The sequence below is a fragment of the Vanellus vanellus genome, assembly GCF_965231255.1.
Source record: "Vanellus vanellus genome assembly, chromosome: 4".
Lineage (NCBI taxonomy): Eukaryota > Metazoa > Chordata > Aves > Charadriiformes > Charadriidae > Vanellus > Vanellus vanellus.
In genome coordinates, this window is record NC_138909.1 from 19,228,010 (window position 1) to 19,246,294 (window position 18,285).

Below are 18,285 nucleotides of genomic sequence, written 5' to 3' on the forward strand. Positions count from 1 at the left end.
AAAGCAGAGCAGGAGCTGAAGGTTTTGTGGGTGGTGTTTTCTTTGCGATGTGAATGTGTACGGTAGTGCGGTGGGCGCTGGCAGGACTCGTGTCATCAGGTCTCTGGGCAGTACGTGAATTGTGGCATGCTGGTCAAGCCACTGCCCGTCTGTTCAGCTGCCAGCCTTGCATTTCTGGGTCATTTCTGTGGGATTTCTATTTCAACTGTTACCATACAGGGTTGGGATTTTTCTTTTTTCACCCCGCTTTAGGCATCATCTTAGAGTGTAAATAAAACTGCAATTCTCAGTGAGAACGTCCTTAAAAAGTAACTGTCAGGTTTCCTGAGCACAGAACATTGGTCTTAAATCTGTTAAATGGTCCATGTCCCGTGGGGAGTGACACGCCAGTCATCCCTCTCGCAGCAGCTCTTCCCGTGCTGGCACACCGCGGTGGCCCAGTGACGGGAGAGGTGCGACGTCTTAGAGCCCCATGGAGAAATGAGGATGCCAAACCTCTTGCAAAATGGAGTCTCCAGTGGGTAAAGATGTGCAAATAAGTGAGGGGAGGAGACTGATGTGTTTGGCTTCAGCACTGAATCCACACTCTGAGGCTTCTGTGAATTAGAAGTATCTGCCTTTTATAGTCCATGAAAAAGATAAAAATCAGATGTGTGATACAGCTTAAAAAAAAAAAAAATCTCCAAAGATACTGTGCCACCAATCTTTTGTTTGTCTTCTGTATTGAGGATGAATTGCTGCGTGTGTGTGTGTATGTATATATAAAATTAAAATATGAATTTTGACTTGTTTGTCTTCAAGTTCTTCAGATGAAAGAGATATTGGTGAAAATTGTAAAGACGAAATTAAAAGCGAGCTGCCTGGGGGAGGGGGTGTTTCTTGTTTTGCTGAGATGTCTCGCCCTCCTCTGTGCTCTGCTCACGCACAGTTGCACAAGCACAGCCCCTGGGTGCAGCTTTGCTCGGAGGCGAGGGCTGGTGTGGCCATGCAATTTGTGATCATGCCACGCATCTTCCTTGGTATGCAGTTGCATTTCTTAAAATATTCGACAGCACAAACTTGTCACTGCCTTCACCTCATTGCCGCTTTTTTGAGGGAAGATATCAAAATGTTGCATTTCAGGTTTTTTAACCTTGAAGTTTGAAATTTGGGTGTTCATCCTGATGAGACCGTGATGATGGGATTCATTTTTGTAAGTACTGCTCTGGCAAAATATTCAAGCGTGTTTCCAAATCCCATTTATTTTGCCTGAGTGTGGGGTATGTTTTACTGGCACAAGTGTCTTCAGAAGCTCTAGATACCTGGTACGTATGTATTTTCCTTTTTTTCTCTCCTCTAATGGTACATGCATAGTAGTCCGATGCTGCCCTCTGTCTTTTGGTTTATAACCCGAAAAAGAAAACAGAATTAGTCTTTTGGTTTACTGGTGCCTTTTGTCTGACAGCTTTGACCTTCTTTCGGTGAGGAAGACTTTAATTAAGGGCAGTAACTAACCTTCTGCTAAAGCCCAGTCATCAGTAGGTGTGAATCAGCAGCACATGAGTGCAGGGGGATGAATCTCAGCATAACCCCAAGGGGTTGGAGATAGCAGTGCCCCAGCTAACAACTTCAGCAGGGCTGGGCTGTGTGTTTCTGTGGCCACTGGCTTTACAGAGCAGGGCAAGTGTATGCTCACATCAGCTTTCCTTTTTCCCCTCTGAGAGGCTGTGGTGGAGGGAGTGTCGGCACGCCTTGGAGCAGCGTTGTTGGCATGCCTTGGAGCAGCGTTGGTGCCAAGGTGAAATGGGCTTTGTCTGAAAGCCAAAGTGCGTGTGTGTGCAGGCGTTGCAAGGAGGAAAAGAGAGTGTGTGGAGCCAGAGGGGCTGGCCCTTGGGGAAGCGTGAACTCGTAGATCTTTGGCGGTAATTAGATAAGATGGATTATGGTTAGCTGGTGTAGGGGTGCTCCAGCAACCCACATCAGGTGTGGAGTGATTAAAAAGCAAGGAAACCAGCCTGGGGGGAAGCAGACCAAGGTGTGAGTTGCTGGGAAAGAAGCGGTGAGAGAGAGAGAGAGGCATGGCAGTCTCTCGGAGGTAAAAGGAAGACCTTGGGAACCAGATGGGAGTAGCGAGAGCAGCTAGGATGTCCACTGAGGACAGGAAGAAAGAAGGGCTCTTTGGCTCTGCTTTTCCATTCCTGTCCTTTCTGTCCTGCATTCACCAAGATTTTGGCTGGGGAGCTGGCATCTGCTTGGACAAAAGAAAAGTGAGAAGCAGGAGGAGAAAGTTGCCATGTGGCTTAACGTGCAATGACAATGTGACATCTAAATGCACTGATATTGGCAGCTGTAATGTGCTGTTTGTTTCATCTGGCGGCTGTTCATTTGGAGATCTGACTTGGACTGTGTCAGGACAGTTCACGGCTTTGCAATTACTTTCTTCCAGCAGCCCGTGCTGAGTTAGGTGTACTGAAAATGTGTGTAGGGGAAGATAATTTGCTTACGATTCTTGGCCCAAGTTAAGTCTTACCCATCAAGCAAATAAGGACACAAAAATGTTTCTCGTTGGCTATTGAACCAGAGCCAAGCCTCGCCGCCACTCCCAGGAATGGCTGTAGCTGTGTACTTGCAAGCTTAGACTATTAATTTTCAAGACCGTTAATTTAATAAGCATCAGAGAAATTATCCTGTGGGACGCTGCCAGGTAGCAGGGGCGCTTCAGAAGTCAGGCAGGCAGCCGTAGCCACGCACGCGTGCATTCTCTTCATCACAGCCCAGTGTACATGTGTCTTATTATCTCTGTCAGGACGCTGGCTGCCGCACCACCTGATGTAGGTTGTGTGCACTCATTGAAAGATTGAGTCACCATTTCAGTGCAAAACTTATGGCAGGTGTGTATCTGCATGGGCTTTTTGCTTGAAGTGATGGAACACGATAATCCCTGCAGACCAGACAAGTCACATGGCAGAAATTACAAAGCTGCCTGTTGACTTTTTGTGTGTGTGTGTGTGTGTGTGCTGGAACATGTTGAAAATGAAACTGGAATCCAAGGAATTGCGTTAAAATGCCGTGAAGTGGCAGCAACACCAACCATGCTGACAGAGCCAGGAAAGAATTACAAATATAAGGTTCATCTCCTGGCTAAGAGTGCTTTATTTGCTGCCAGTTCCAGTCAAGAGAACATGCAAAGGTTCAGAAAATAAATACAGATGTGGTAAAAGCAGCCAGCAAAAAAATTTAAGTGGAGCGTCTGGAATAGAGTACTTGGGTTTGCAGAAATGTGCACTGCAGCGGTGTTCAAAATAGTTTTAAAAGCAGTTTCAGCCTAAATGAAGATAGAAAGCCCCATTTAACTGTGGGACTAATATGGAGTTACGGACTTTCCAAGCATTTGTTCTACTTAAGCTTGACCAGGTTAATTGGCTGGATTTTTATCACCCGATGACAACTTATTTGTAAAATGGGTCTCCGTGTCATTTGGTGTCGCAGCCGTGGTCCCATCACACAAGATCACACGGAGCATCCTGCAGCAGTCTCAGCAGACGGAGCAGACAGGCAGCAAACGAGGGAAACACAACCGCTTCTGTTTCTCATTGTGGTTCAGGGCGGTTACGTTGGGCTGGAGTTGTTGGGAAGCTGCGCCATCAGGGTTGCATTTTGAGCACTCAATTTCATCTTTAACAAACCTTTCTTTACTTAGGAGTTTCCCCGAGTCGACGGGGCCTGCCCCCGTTCCTCAGTGCTTGCGGTTTGTAGATGGTTTTGCCTGTTGACAGGAATTTTCTCATGCAGCTCATTTCTAACTCCTGTAAGAGGTGGAATCACTCCAGAGTCAAAATGTTGTTGCAAGTGGCGGTGAGACACAGAACTGAGGTCATGCAGTTGGGATGCAGGAAGGCATCCCGACTTTAGGGAAGTGCATACACAAGCTCAGAGCAGCAAAGTAATCTCATAAAATTTCCTGGGGCTTTGACAGTCTTACTGCTGCTGGATTGTCTGCATCTCTCTTGCTGGCACTTGAATGCAGTCGGATTGAGCACAGAGTGCTGGTTTCAGAGCCTGCTGCAAGTCATGCTGGTGGCAACTGTGCTCTTATTTAATTACCTTCCCACTGCTCTAAAAAAAGTGTCTTACCAAGACAAGGAGCAAGAAAAGTTCCTGGGTTCTGATGAGTAAATTGTGCCTGATGTGTTCAGTCTCCCTACGTGCGTGCATGCTGCGAGGGTTAAGAACGCTGACGCTGGAATAACTGCCTCCGGATCCCACTGTAGGTGAAAGCAGATCCTGGAGACAGACACGGGATCCCTCCAGCGCCTGGCTGGCATCCTTGTTACCTCCTGCTTCCCTGCAGCAGCCCGAGGCAGTGGGTTGGTTGCCTGTTGGTTGTGCTGCGTAAACACAGGGTGCGCGCAAACCCTCTGCGAACGCTTGGTTGGTTGCAGGGCTGCATCCCCCTCTACAGGCAGACGTTTCGGTGAAATAATTTTCTCTCCACCCCTGTTCAAACAGGCGGAAATAGTCTTTCCGATGGGATTAAGAGTGCATGCGTGTATTTTGTTTATGGTTTAAAATATGCAAGTAGCACATGCGTTGCCTTCTAAAGTCTTCTGTCCACGTCTGAATGTTTTAGCAGTTTTGCTGCAAGCGTGGCTCTCTTAGGAATGAGATGGCTTTGGGGAACGGCAATATTAAAAAGTAATCAAAGCTGTGAAAGTATAACCAAATTCTCACAACCCTCTTTGAATGTAAACAATAAGGTATGAATTTAAGATTATTTTGAGAAGACATAATTTACAAAATTGAAATAAACACGAAGACATGCAAGATCCTTGCATCATCATGGTGTTATGGCGTGTCCTGAAAAAAATACAATCAGAAATTACTATTTTAATGTAGCAAACGGAAACCTGACTTAAAGAGAAATCTTTGTCTTTGTATTGATCTTCCATACGTAAAAGTGCTCAGACTAAAATGTCCTGAAGACAAACACAACGCGTGGCCCTTGGCAGCCGTATGGTTTGGAAGGAATTGGGAAGCCACAGTCCCAAGTCCTGAGGTGAGGAGCAGCGGCGTGCGTGAAGGCTGCTGTGAGGCAGCAGGAGAGCTGAGATGGGAGGCGACATGTCCCAGAAGCTGGGGCGGCAGCAGGGTGACCCGTAAGCACTGGCTGCACACCAGTGTGACTGGAGATACAGGGCCAAGGGGGCTGGTCGGGAGTGGTCGAGTCTGGTCTTGCTCCTCCCAGAAACCCATGACGGTGTTCAAATCAGCAGGCTGGAAACTTGGACGTGAGTAACTGTGACCGCACTTGATTCTTACAAACTGATTTTTTCTATGTGTTTAAAGGATGTTCTAACGGACATCTTTGGGTTCATGATTTTTATGGGTCAGTTCAAGGCTTTTAGGTGCAGGAAAAACATTAACAGAAGCAGTAACAATTTGGGATTCGGGATCATTTGGGATCAGAAGTTGCATCTAAACATGATGCACGATTTCCTGAGCTTGGATGTTTAAATACTTTGCTATAGCAAATCCCGAGTTTAGTTGTAAATTAGACGATGCGGTGGGAGTTAGGGCCTGCTGCCACTGGAGGGCTGCCTCACCACGGGGAGCCAGGGTGGGCTACATTCTCCCCTCAGCCTTGGGGGGGTGGGGTACTTCTTTGTCATCATTATCCTGTTGCCAGTAAGAAGAAAAACGAGTTTGCTGGTGTTAAATTACGAGGGCTTTATATGCAGGTAAGTCATTACTTTGTTGCCACAGTAATCCTACGCTTTTTTAAATTTTTGATATTTTGACATCATTAACACATTTCCAGCAATAATGTTTCTAAAAACAGTTCTGCACAAAATATTTGTAGTTCTGGTGCTATCTAAGATTAATAACGCAGGATTTTCTCTGCTGACAAAGGCTTCCGGTTGGGAATTATACTCTGCAGAAACCAAAAAAGACTCATTGTTTTAACCTTTCCCCACAATAGCATGCTCCAGTCATGCTAGAAACAAGGTGCTTTGAAGTACAAATGTTTTATTGCAATGTTTCATTATTTACAGTACCGTCCACTTTGTCCCTGGGTGCTACCAAAGTGCAAAGCCATTTGAAACAGAAAAGCTAAATGATAGTAACTCAACAGCGAAACGTGATTGTACCTTATGGTCGTACTGCCCTGCCTCTTCCCTGGTACTGCGTGCAGAGAAGTTTGCTGCTCTCCCTCGTCACTTGGAACAAACTTTGGTCACAAAGGATTGTCAGCTGTCGGTCTGTTCGTGGTGATGCAGGAACAGCAATGTGCAGTCTTTCCAGCTGGACGTTACTTGGAATACAGGGCTTCTGAATGCGTAACAACAGAACCTTGTACACAACACTGTCAAGTTCATATTTCAATTTTTCGTGTAAGTACTGGTTTATTTCCAATTCTTGTTGTTGCTGATTCTCTTTGGCTTATAGAAGCTTTAAGTCATCTGTTTTGAGGCTTAACTATCTTAAAAGAGCCTGTACCTCTAGAATTACCACTGAGTTGCTACTGGCTACTGAAAATGGACATGTCATCTCCTAGAACTGCATTTAAAGGTCTTTACAGAATACTGCAACTTTTACCGTACGTTTCCATTTTGTATAAAAATGGTGACTCGGACACCTCTGAAGCTGACATTTTCACACACTGCCATCTTAAAGTAGGACAAATTACACTCGTTACTTCAGGAATGACCTCTCAACAGAAACTTGCCTTTGGGGGGGTAGTTACTACAAATTTTATTTGAAGACTTGAGAATTCCAGTATTCTAGTGGGTAAGCTCAGGTCAAGAATCTTTTCAGCTTTCTAACGAGTATATTAGCTTGAGAAAGTACATTGAAAGACAGGTTTCAGACCAAGTACCTGCTATTTCCACTGCTGCCAGCAGTCCCTTCGGACATGGGCAGTGAACTTCTCTGCTCCACTTCTCTTAGTGTGCAACAGGGATGTCGTTACCTTCTAAAACTTGAGACGCTTTGTGTTACAAAGCTCTTACACAATTAGGAAATGTTTAAGACTACATTCCCGAAAATAAGTTACATTAAATGGCACTCGAGTCCTTCAGAAAATGCGTAGCAGGGCTGTTGGGTAAGGCTCAGCAGTACTAACTGCTGCTCTCTCTCCTCACCCCATGCCTGGTTTACAGTTCAATAATGAGTCCCTGTACCAGTTGCCTCAAATGATTCTGAAATTACAGCTTCTCAAAAATGGGATGATTGCAGCTCTTGGCAGGTTTTCTCCTGTGAGTTATACTTTTATTCCATGTTTTCACAGACTTTTCCGTATCACTACTGATAGAAAGCCACCAAAAGCTTTACAGTTGCAGGAGGTAACATCTTCACAAAGAAAATGTATTGTTTGCATTTCTTAACCTACCATACAAAACACGGTGTTTAAAAGCTCCGCAGTGCCTCCCTTCCTATCGTTCCTCTGGAATTTGGAGGAGGCAGCAGAGCTCACATGCAGTCAACAACATTGCTGGATCCTTGGCCCACGTCCCGGATCTGGCTGCTGAGACAAGAGCACACAGCCACGCCTGCCCCTGCCCTGCAGTGTGACACAGGGCCGACGAGTTCCCACCTAAAGAAGATGGCAGAGGAAAAAAAAAAAAGAAAAATAAGTTCCCGTTCTTTCTGAGCAAGCGGAAAGTATTTCTTTTCTGTGTCTGAAATTCTATTATACAGCCTAGTTATATAGTCTGTGCAAAATATACCTTGCTAGTTTATGCTCATTATTTGTCTGGTAAATTTAGTGCAAAATTGGGTTGAAACAACCAGAAGAATGTAGATTCTTATTGAGCGAAGGGAAGAGAACAAAGGACGGAAAGAAGGAGGAGGAGGTAGTGCTCTAATATTTACAAGAAGAACCTAATGGCATAAGCAGCACTCCTGCATCGCTAGTCATAGATATTACTCAATTATTACCAGGAGACAATAGATAGACTCCTGCTGCGCACTACTTCTATTATGTTGCGTTTTCATATAGGCAGTTCAGTTTGATCTGAGTATTATCCTAAATATCCTCATCTTTTGCACAGCTCAGTAGGATTTTGATGACCAGAGGTGCTAAGACCTACCAGCTGCATTTTGTTCAAAATCCTGTGTTCTGCCTTGTAAAAGCAGATGGGAAAAGCAGTTCAGTTCCTCAGATGGCCTCAACTTGGGAGGAAACAGTCACTTACCACAAGGGCTACGGAGCCAACTCCTCCCCTGGGAGCGTTCATTGGGGCGACTGCACTCCATCGATCAGAATCAATGTCATATCTTTCCACATCGCTGAAGCAAGTGTTGTCATCTAAACCTCCTATTGCGTAAATGGGGCCACCAAGGGAGGCAAGAGCAATTCCTCTCCTAAGAAAACCACAGGATCAACACCTCAGTGCAAGTCCTTAAGGAAAAGGAATGGGAAAGACACATCAAGTGCAATGTTACCTGACTGGTACCTGTTTCAAACTATGGGGGAAAAAGTAATGAAAATGTTAAAAGTGAAGTTTATAATAAATAATGACCAGTAACTGCGGCTGGCCCTCTGTACACCTGCATCAGTCTTGCAGCTTTATCCTGAAAGTCTTTCGTATGTTTGCATCCTCCCGTGAGAGGGGCTCTAGAGTTTTATCTTGACTTCACCTCAGCTTTCCCAGGCACCTCTACGTTATTGTGTGATCCATGAACAGGACTGTTGCAGCTAGAATATTTCTAGACTGCAAAAAGACAAAGCTCCTGTTTAAAGAATAAAGGCAGGGGGACGCGGAATACTGTTTTGACTGAATGTCACCCAAGACCCAAGTCTTCTAATTACACGCTTAGATATACGAGGTTAGCTTAGCTATGTGATTTCTTGGTACTGAATTTTACGCCTCCTATTTTGTTTTATTGAAGAACCACATTTTGTTTTATGGAGAACCAAAACCTGCTGGTTTTAACTTTGCTGGTATAGCTGCTGCTACAATCTGGGAATGATTATTTTGGGGGGTGATATTAATACATATTAAAAGCAAGCCTGCGCTGGATATTAGATGAGTGAACTCTAGAAAGATTTAGTGACAATTTCTTCCATTCTCTTCTTTTTTATTAAGTCTGTGTTAAAATAGTTGTCAGATTTTTTTCTACTGAATCTACAATTATGAGAATACAATCAGTATTACAAAATGCAAAGTATGGTCTAGACTCATTAGAAGCATTAAGTTTCTGCTTTAAGTACCAAGACAGGTGATTCACCATTTCACTGAGAACATTCTTGCCTCATTACACAGAGGGCAGGTGCGAAGATACCAAGGCAGGAGCAAGGGATGCACAGTCTTTCTACAGAACACACACTGGGGAGATACCCTGACCTTATCTTGCATTGCCTCACCAGGTAACATAGATGGCATCAATGGTGGCAGTTTTTTCTCAACTAAGTATTCGGACACCATGTCCATGAATGGGAGGAATGGAGCGTAGCCAAGGCACAGCAGCCCTTCCATTTACCAAGGTACTGAGTAAGAAATGTCACAGAAATCTAGGGCTGATGTTTGCAGAGAATATGCCCTGTGGTGGTGGCAGTAGGGAGGAGTAAGAAGCTCCTTCTGGGAGTCTGGGTCTTTTACTTTGATTATGTCACAGCTACAAATAGCTTGAGGACTTAGCCGTGTTCAGTAGTTCACTCCTGCTTGTACATGATGCTTTTAGAAACAACAAATAACAAAACAGAATGTAGAATTCAAGAGGTTGATTTAAATGACAGCGGAAACAAAAAATTACCCATCTGTGACTCCTTAAAAGAATCCTAAATGTCAAAAGGCAAGAAAAAGCCTCAATCTGACTTTAAGTGTTTTAGTGCGTCTGGCCTTTTGTGGCAAAAACATAGGCAGCATGAAGGTTTCCTGGGCATGAAGAATTTCACTGTGCGTGTTCACTGGCAGTTATCTTGCTCATTCTTAAAAAGCGCAAAAAACCCACAGAAGTCTATCAGTTTCAAGTTCTTTATCGGGCATAGCAGAAATGCCCTAGATACGGGAATGTAAGCACAGCTGGAGTAGAAGAGCTCTCTGCTCCAGAAGCCAGGCCCCCAAGAAAGAAAAGAATAGTGACAAAAGAAAGCCAAAGTGTAAACGTAACCAATGTTACCAGCCAGGGCCTCTCCCTAGAGAGAGAGAGATATTATGCAGTTTTGCACTGAAATAGTATGTTACACACAACGTTGTGTTTCTGAAAATATGTGATGTATGCAAGTATGTGATGCAAATTTGTATTTGCTTTACAGCTAGTAAATAAAGGTGTTTGATAGCATAAAGCCCCAAAATAGGAAAAAACAAAAAAAACAAACCCAAAACTAAAAATAGCACAGTTTGGAAACCCAAATAAAGACAGGACAGACATGGTGTTTTTCAGCGTCAGCAAGAAATTATTTATCGCAGACTAGGACTTAAAATTTGGATCACGTACCTCTTTGTGTTCATTGATGCCTTCATCATCCACTTGTTTGTGAGAGGATCAAATACTTCCATGCTTCCTAAGTGTTCGTTTCCATCATGTCCACCTACTGCGTAGACTTTACCCGAAACACATATGCATCTTTTGATACAGAGATTGCTTGGCAACACTTCAGTTTTCATTTATGCAATATCCCTGCCTATGAGGAGACAACAAGCTCAAATAAAGGTTAAAGTCTTCAAATGTTTTCAATATCAAGATTTTAGTAAGTACAGACTTTATATTTTTATATGCTGTACTCAACCAGAGATCTGTTTCTAACTTGGACTTTTATACAAAGCTTGAGATATGTAGACAAAAAAATCTTCCCATCACTTGAGTACTGCAGGTCAGATCAGTTTTGGACATTTCTATCAGTCTCTCCAGATTTACGGGGGTGGGGGGGGTGGGGAAATCTCTGTTCTGCTGCAGCAACACAGGAGCTACCGTTTACAAGGAGAAGTTGCATCATGGGTGCTAAGCTGCTCTGGACTGCACGGACCTGGTTTCAGAAGATGGAGACCCAAAAATAAAGGTAGGTCTGTTCTTGGAAGATTTATGGTCTTAGTGACTTGCCTGTATGGAGTTAAGTGTGAAGGGAGCTAGTATGAGTACTAGCAAATTCTGGGTGACTCTGCTGTGTAAGGCTATTTTTTTGTAAACGGGTTAAAAAAAAATTAAATCGCCTGTTAAGAGAAGAGGCTATGTACCGTTCATAGAATCATAGAATAGTTGGGGTTGGAAGGGACCTTTAAAAGGTCATCTAGTCCACCCCCCCTGCAATGAGCAGGGACATCTTCAACTAGACCAGGTTGCTCAGAGCCCTGTCCAACCTGACCCTGAGCGTTTCCAGGGATGGGGCATCTACAACCTCTCTGGGCAACCTGTTCCACCACCCTCATTGTAAAAAATGTCTCCTTATATCTGGTCTAAATCTTCCCTCTTTTAGTTTAAAACCATTACCCCTTGGCCTATTGCAACAGCCCCTATTAAAAAGTCTGTCCCCATCTTTCTTACAAGCTCCCTTTAAGTATTAAAAAGCTACAGTAAGGTCTCCCCAGAGCCTCTTGCAGGCTGAACCACCCCAACTCCCAGTTCACAGTAATATCTTTTCAGTAAGCATGCTCTCAGATTGTTTCAGAATCACAAACCCCTTCGTGGGGAAGAAGCCTTACTAAATTGAAGAATATCCAACAGGTAAGCCATTGGAAGACAGATTTATTTATTAAAAGTACCGATTCCACCAAAAGGAGCAAACAAGTGCCTTTAGAATAGCATTACTGACCTCCCACAGAGATCACACCCACGTGCCTTCTCCTGCTGTTCATTTCAGGGCCGAAGAACCAGTTGTTCTTACTGATAGAGTAACATTCAATGCTGCGAAATGGGTCACCAGATCCACCTCTACCACCGACACAAAACAACACACCTGAAGAAGACAAAACAGGTTTCCAGAAAAATAGCAGGAAGATGGGGGATAAAGTTGTACAGCAGAGTGAACTGAAACTTATGTAGTTCGGGAGAAGTCATATTTCACTTCAGGGGGCACAGTCATTGCCCTGCGTAACTGGGTGCTGGATTTTGCCTTTGCTTGGCATGCTGTTATGGCAATTAACTATCTATGCTGATGCAAAACCAATGCATATTTTAAATATGCTTTTTGTGATTTTTTGCTCAGGGAGATAAACATTGTTAAATATAAAAACGTAAAAATTCGGATTTGCAGTCTAATATTCATCACTCACTTTTGGTGTAGGTTAGCCAAAGAGTTTAAAAGTTAGCTCAACCTTCTCGTGCCAAAAGATAAGTGTCCACTGTTGTCGGTATAGCTGTGAGCATGCTGCCTGGTCACAACATACTTAACAGTTCTAGCTTTAATATAGATAGAGCCAATCAGGATAAATAAATAATGCTTTAAAGAAAGCAAATGACAGCTAAAGTTCTGCTAGGACAATGCAGCACACTAGCTAATTACCAGAGAGGTACACAACGGCTTTCCCAGTTTTGCATTAAGTCATTAACAACCATTTCTACCAAGCTACCTAACCCTGCACAGACGCACCGCCTTTTCTCCACACCACTCCCTATGGGATAATCAGACACACATTTAATTACCAGCAGTCTGCTTCCTTGGTGTTGTGCGAATGGAGTACTCAAAGTCTGGCACTGCCCTGCTGCTCAGGTGAAGGTGGTAGTTTCTTGCTTCATCCAGCAAATCCCTACATTTTAGATTCTGCTTGACAATCTCTTCCTTTGCCACAACACCCATAAGGAAACAAATGGGCAAGAGAGGCAGCCGTACCTGACAGAAATGAACACAGTTGGAGTAACTGGCTGAACTGACTGAGTCTCACCATTTACAGTGACGCAAGCATAACAGATGGCAGCTTCTGAGCCAGCTGCCAGCCCCACGCTCTTCACTAAAAAGGGAGGCGTTCATACTTTTTTTCCAGAATAACAGCGATACGAACAGTTCTTTTTAGTGACAAACGTTTGCTACAACCCTTTGCATTTAAGCAGCGGTGGAGAACTGCCCCTTGGCCCAGGCTGAGCGGAGGAAGAAGTGCCGCTGCCTGTACTGCAACTGCACCTGCCTGATGTGATGCAGGCAGCATCCGTGACTGTACCAGGATAGCCCGTGTCAGGTTAGTCTGCTGAGGGGGTGAATTTTCAGCTCATTGCTATGCCAGTATAAGAGGGCTTTTGCTAGAATGGCTGATTTTCTTTGGGTGGCAAGTCAAAGAGGAAACACTATCAGCATGAACTAAGTGTCTGTCTATTAAGGAGGTATTGATAGTGCAGTAACACCTTTCTCTAGTGTGGACTTGACAGACTACAGGATTAAAAAAACCCCAACGTTGAGAGCTAATTGTTTCCTTCCCCAAATCCTTCCTGTGGTTCCCTAGCAGAGAGCTGGTGAGCAGGCTGAGGAAAGAAAGGCTCCTTCTGGGTAAGGCTATAGGTGGTCACTGCCCAGAGCAATCCCCAGCGACAGGGCACATCTGAAATAAGGTCAGCCTCTCCAAGGCTGCCTTGAAATGTCTTCCTCCCCACAGTCACTTATTTCAGCAAACCGTTCATTTGTCCTTTTGAGAGAAACAGTGAGGAATATGAAGTACAATCGGGTGCAAAGGTGGGACAGGTGTTAGCAGGGGGGACTGAAGCAAACCAGCATCTGACTTCCTAAGGTTTGGAATCGATGCTGTCAGGCGCCTCCCAGTTAGCTCAGCAGCAATTGTGAAGTCCAGTATCTCCAGTGCTTCTCAGAGCAGCAAAAGGGTGCTGTTACATGGCTGACAAATGTCCCTGCCTTGAAGTAAGCAAGTGTTTCTACCAGTTCTTCCTTACCCGCTTGCTTTCAGTCCCACTTCTTCCTTTACTTTGGCCTGTCTTGGTTTTGGCCGATTAAAAGCACAGCCATAGCCCTGCTCATAGACTCATGAGGCAAGTGATGCGGTAAGAGCACAAGGCTGACAAATTCAGAACCTCATGATGACAGCGCAACCCCTAAGGCTGGTTATGATGTGGATAATAACTATCGCGAAGCCCAGGCATGTTTTCTGCTAGCAATAATGTCCAAATCACCTGATGGCTCCATATACTCTGGCAAATAACCCGTATTTACAGGAAGGGGTTTACTTTTTCATTGTTTCATTCTAGACTGGTTACCATGAATAAAACAAAGATGTTAATCTCATCTACTTGTACACCTGGGTAATAATGAAGGTTTTTTTAAATCTCAAATTATATTGCCTATAAATTTAATTATAGTGTACTAAAGAAGGAATTTTTCTACCAAAACCATCATGCTAGTCTAGATGAAACTGAAAGTTTTGGGAAGACAGTTAATAAACAGTTGTGATCTTTTACCAGGAAAGGTGAAAAATGATGCATGAAGACAATGACAGCAGTATTCTAGTGGACCTCTCTTTACTCACATGATGCCAATATTAGCACTTCTGCTGAATGCAAAACATTCAAGCTGGAGTTCAGTGACAACTGAAATGGCACAGTTGATCCTACCTGCTAAGGTTCACAGGGCATTTTGCAGTGCACAGCATGTACCACCCTCCTCCCCAGCACAGGTTCTCTATACCTGTCTCAAATACTGTATTTTAAATTCCCATAATCAACGCATACGGAGCTTGAATAACTGACGTACCTAACGCTTTGACAGGAGGAGGTCCGATGGGTGTTTAAATAAGTTCAGCTAAGTGACCTTTTGATACCCGTATGTGTTTCTTTCAGAAGCGGTGGACTCTCATCAAGTCTAGATCATTAAACTGCTAACTCCTACAGGTAACCAGCAGTGCTAGCCTAGTGAGCATTAAATGGTCTAGCATATGTTTCCTAGCCTGCTTATAGGGCTAACATGTCTTGGTCTTTTGTTAATTAAATATAGGAACATTCTAGAAGTAGCACAACTTGATATGACACATCTCCGTTACAGTTTTACTCTCCTAGACACGTAAAAAGCTCCTCAACAGCTTTGCTCTCTTTTCTTAAGTACAAACACTTACCAGCAAGGGAAGTGAGTGTTTCAGGCTGTAGTAGTATCAAACCAAGTGAAGTGATGGCTTTATGTACTCTACTATGTGTAAATCTAAGAATTTTCTGCTCTAACACAGATGCAGCTTTTTGTTGGCTCCCCACTCCCCAGCCACGAGCATGTAGTGAGTACTCATCTCACAAGAGAAACTGAAGAATATGACTTCTTCCTGATATTCTACTGTTAACTCACAACTGCGAATACCAGAGGAGGTGCCAACTGCCGAGAACAATTTTCATCATGAGATCTACCCAAGGACAAACAGTTGATTAGACAACAAAACCAGTGACAAGACAGGCACACGGCGCCTCAGCCTGCCCTACCTGTGCAAGTATTTCATCCAGCCACGTCGCATGATGCTGTGGATTGGCTAGCAGCCACTTGATAGCAGCGTTGTAAACTTGCTTTTCGTTTTCAATATTCAGGTCACTGGAGGACAGGAGTTTATGGAGGTGCTGTGGTGACACACTCACAAAGTCTTCGCACTCCACCACTTCTGTAAAGTGTTCGCAAGCATACTGATCAGCCATGTCCATCAAGTCAATGCGGTTGTGACTCTCCGCAAATGCCCTGACTGCCAGGCAGTTGGAGGGATGGAAGTGCAGCTTCATGTATTCACAGCACGCCTTTGCTACCAGTTCCACCTGAAGAATGCAAGCAGCGTACAAGAGAGGCTGGACGTTATCCACTGTCAGAGTAATCCGGGAGGAGTACACAAACTTCACCAGGTCTTCTATTGCATCACCATCAAAGTCCCTGATCTCAATCAATGTCTGCTTGGCTTCAGCCATTTCCGAAAGAAACATGGCTCTAAAGTAAGGTATAACACAAGCTAGCACCAGTTTGTGGCAGGAGATAAGCTTTGGACCAACCTGAAAAAAAAGAAGAAAATAACCCTCAGTCTTTCACTGGAATGTCAGTTTTGGCTACGATAGGACGGACAGTTAAGCCGAAATAAGAATCCTGAACTCAATATGCATTGAGCTACTGTATTTTGTTCAAGCAAAATAACTCCATCTGCCCTGTACTTCTGACATCAGATCAACGTATCCCAAGCAGGTCTGAGTTGTAACTTGGTCACCAGAGTAGGGCAAGGCCGTAACACAAAGAAGCAATAGCACTGATGCACTGAACTTGCTTTTCTTTAAGAGGCGTGTCCTATTTCTTAAATGAAACATCCTTAGGAACCTTCTAGATGCATCTTGGAGACAGGAGGAGACTGCCAGGCACTTGTTTCTTTTATGTGTATTTCAGAGACTTTGCAGGGCGGGGAGGGCGTAAATTGTAAAGCGACATTTTTAGACAACCTAATTTAAACCTCTGGACTTTTACTAATGTTGAGGAATTTATAATTCTCTATATTAGCAGCAAATTCATGTAAAACGGCAGTAATAACAGGTATTACAGGGATTATTAAAAGTTACCAATCACTTCAAGATTTTTAGCAGTTGTTCAGCCACAAAAGATAGAGTATTCCCCATAAAGAGGAGGTATTTTTCAAAATTCCGATCAGAAAGCACAAAACAAGCTTTTCACTTATAAAATTCTAGAATTCAACTATGTTAAGAGAATGTAGGTAGTGAAGGTAAAGGAACAATCCACTACTTATTTGCGTTAGAGGAGTGCTTTCTTACAGCCTTTGTCATTCATCAGTCTGCGCTAACAAAGGGATGGCTGAGTTAAGCAACCGGTACTCCTGGCAGACTCAAATTACATGTTCATTCTCAGATGAAGGCGTTAAAGTGAGCGGTCTTGCAATGTAAAAATAAAAAAAGGGTGGGATATTAAATTATAAAGGATAATTTGGAGTTTTTTCTATCTCTGATTCAACACACAATTTCTCTACCCTTTTTAAAAGTGTGTGTTATCAACAAAAGTGTAACCTGCCTGGTGAGCAGTAAGTCGAGGCTACAAGGAGCTGAAATTGCACAGTTACATACTGATCAACTGTGGGAACCTGCTTAGAAGGCAATTTGGGTGAGGTCGAAGTCATGCACGTCCTCTCTTGGACTGTTAGCATCTTAAATGTTTACATTTCTGTTGTAAACTTCCTAAATAAAAAAAAAAATACAAACACCTAGATAGAGATGCTTCAGATCCAACAGGTATTCTATGCTTTCCATACCCCTGCCCAAATTCACAGCCACCTCCAGCATACGTATTCATAGCTTAATCTTCAGGCTGTTAAATGCAATGGATGTGTGACAATATCTCCTTTAGTGTAACATCGCAGAGCTCTCCAGCTTCAAAGAACTGAAGGAGAGAGCTGTGAAAATCCTTCCAAGCCTCATTTGCTTCAAATACAAAGATGTCATCTTCACCGTCACTGTTGGAAGACCTAGGCTGCTGCTGCTGCTGCTGTTGCTGCCGCCTTTTTCCCTTTATCAGATGTTGTTTTGCCTGCTCTGGAACCATGGATTCTGAAGCCATTGGCTGTTTCTTCTTGCACTGTGTCAATCTTCAAAAATTCATGCCAAGACAAAATCCAGCCCATCAGGAGTCAAATCCTAAAATGCAGTTAAATTCTGTTCATGTTCCTGTTCGGAAAAAAAAAAACAAAACCCAACAAAAAAAATGATGAGACATTAGGTACTGGTAGTACCTAACAATTTGATTACATGTTATAAATACTACCTATAACCTTACTTGGGGAAGGTGGGAGGAGAAAGCAGGGAAAAAAGACCCACAGTCAAGAACCCTACGCGGGTACCTTTAGGAAAAGCCATTGTTTGTGAACTTGTTGCCCACGCTTCTTGAAAAAAAGACAAGAAAAAGAAAAGGCAAGGATGTATCCTCCAACATTCCTGATCTCACTGCTGTGGATGGCAGAGGAACAAAAGCGACACGGCCCACACACAACCGTGTTTCTTTGGTCCTTAAATAGCATCTCTCATCACTGCTGCCATAGACAAACTATTGATCTGACCCCGATGGGTATTTTGTACATACTTATTACTCAGCTTTCCTAGGTCTCTTAAAAAGCTAAAGCAATCCTTAAGCGTTTTATGCATTTATGCAAATGTAAGCAAAATATAAAAAGCTTCTACACAATTAGAGAACAAGAATTTACACTTACAGAAAAATCTTGGAATGAAAGTTATTTCCTTTTATCTAGCAACCTTATTAATCCAACAGATTGATAATTAAAGCATGACAATGAGGAGCAAGTTTGCTCCTGCTTGCTAGCTTTTATTTTATACTGTTTACCCAGCTTAGCTGAAGATATTTAAGGTGTCTAAGTTTTATACAGCTCGGACTAAAGGAATTGTAGCCATACTAACATCATAGCT

At 43.4% G+C, this 18,285-nt stretch overlaps 2 protein-coding genes across 2 annotated transcripts in view; one reads left to right on the forward strand and one right to left on the reverse strand.

Annotated features, from left to right (window-relative positions):
* Nucleotides 1–18,285, forward strand: part of LOC309671545 (kelch-like protein 8) — a gene marked incomplete at its 5' end in the record, with an annotated part of 659,404 nt that overhangs the window by 460,701 nt on the left and 180,418 nt on the right. The window lies entirely within an intron of this gene.
* On the reverse strand, nucleotides 7,932–17,425 carry LOC309671734 (kelch-like protein 8; the record flags this gene model as incomplete). The annotated part of the gene is given in 7 exon segments (XM_082483027.1): nucleotides 7,932–8,345; nucleotides 8,347–8,380; nucleotides 10,420–10,548; nucleotides 11,728–11,875; nucleotides 12,562–12,748; nucleotides 15,319–15,867; nucleotides 17,210–17,425. Coding segments are annotated over 7 exon segments (1,461 nt in total). The 3' UTR covers nucleotides 7,932–8,147.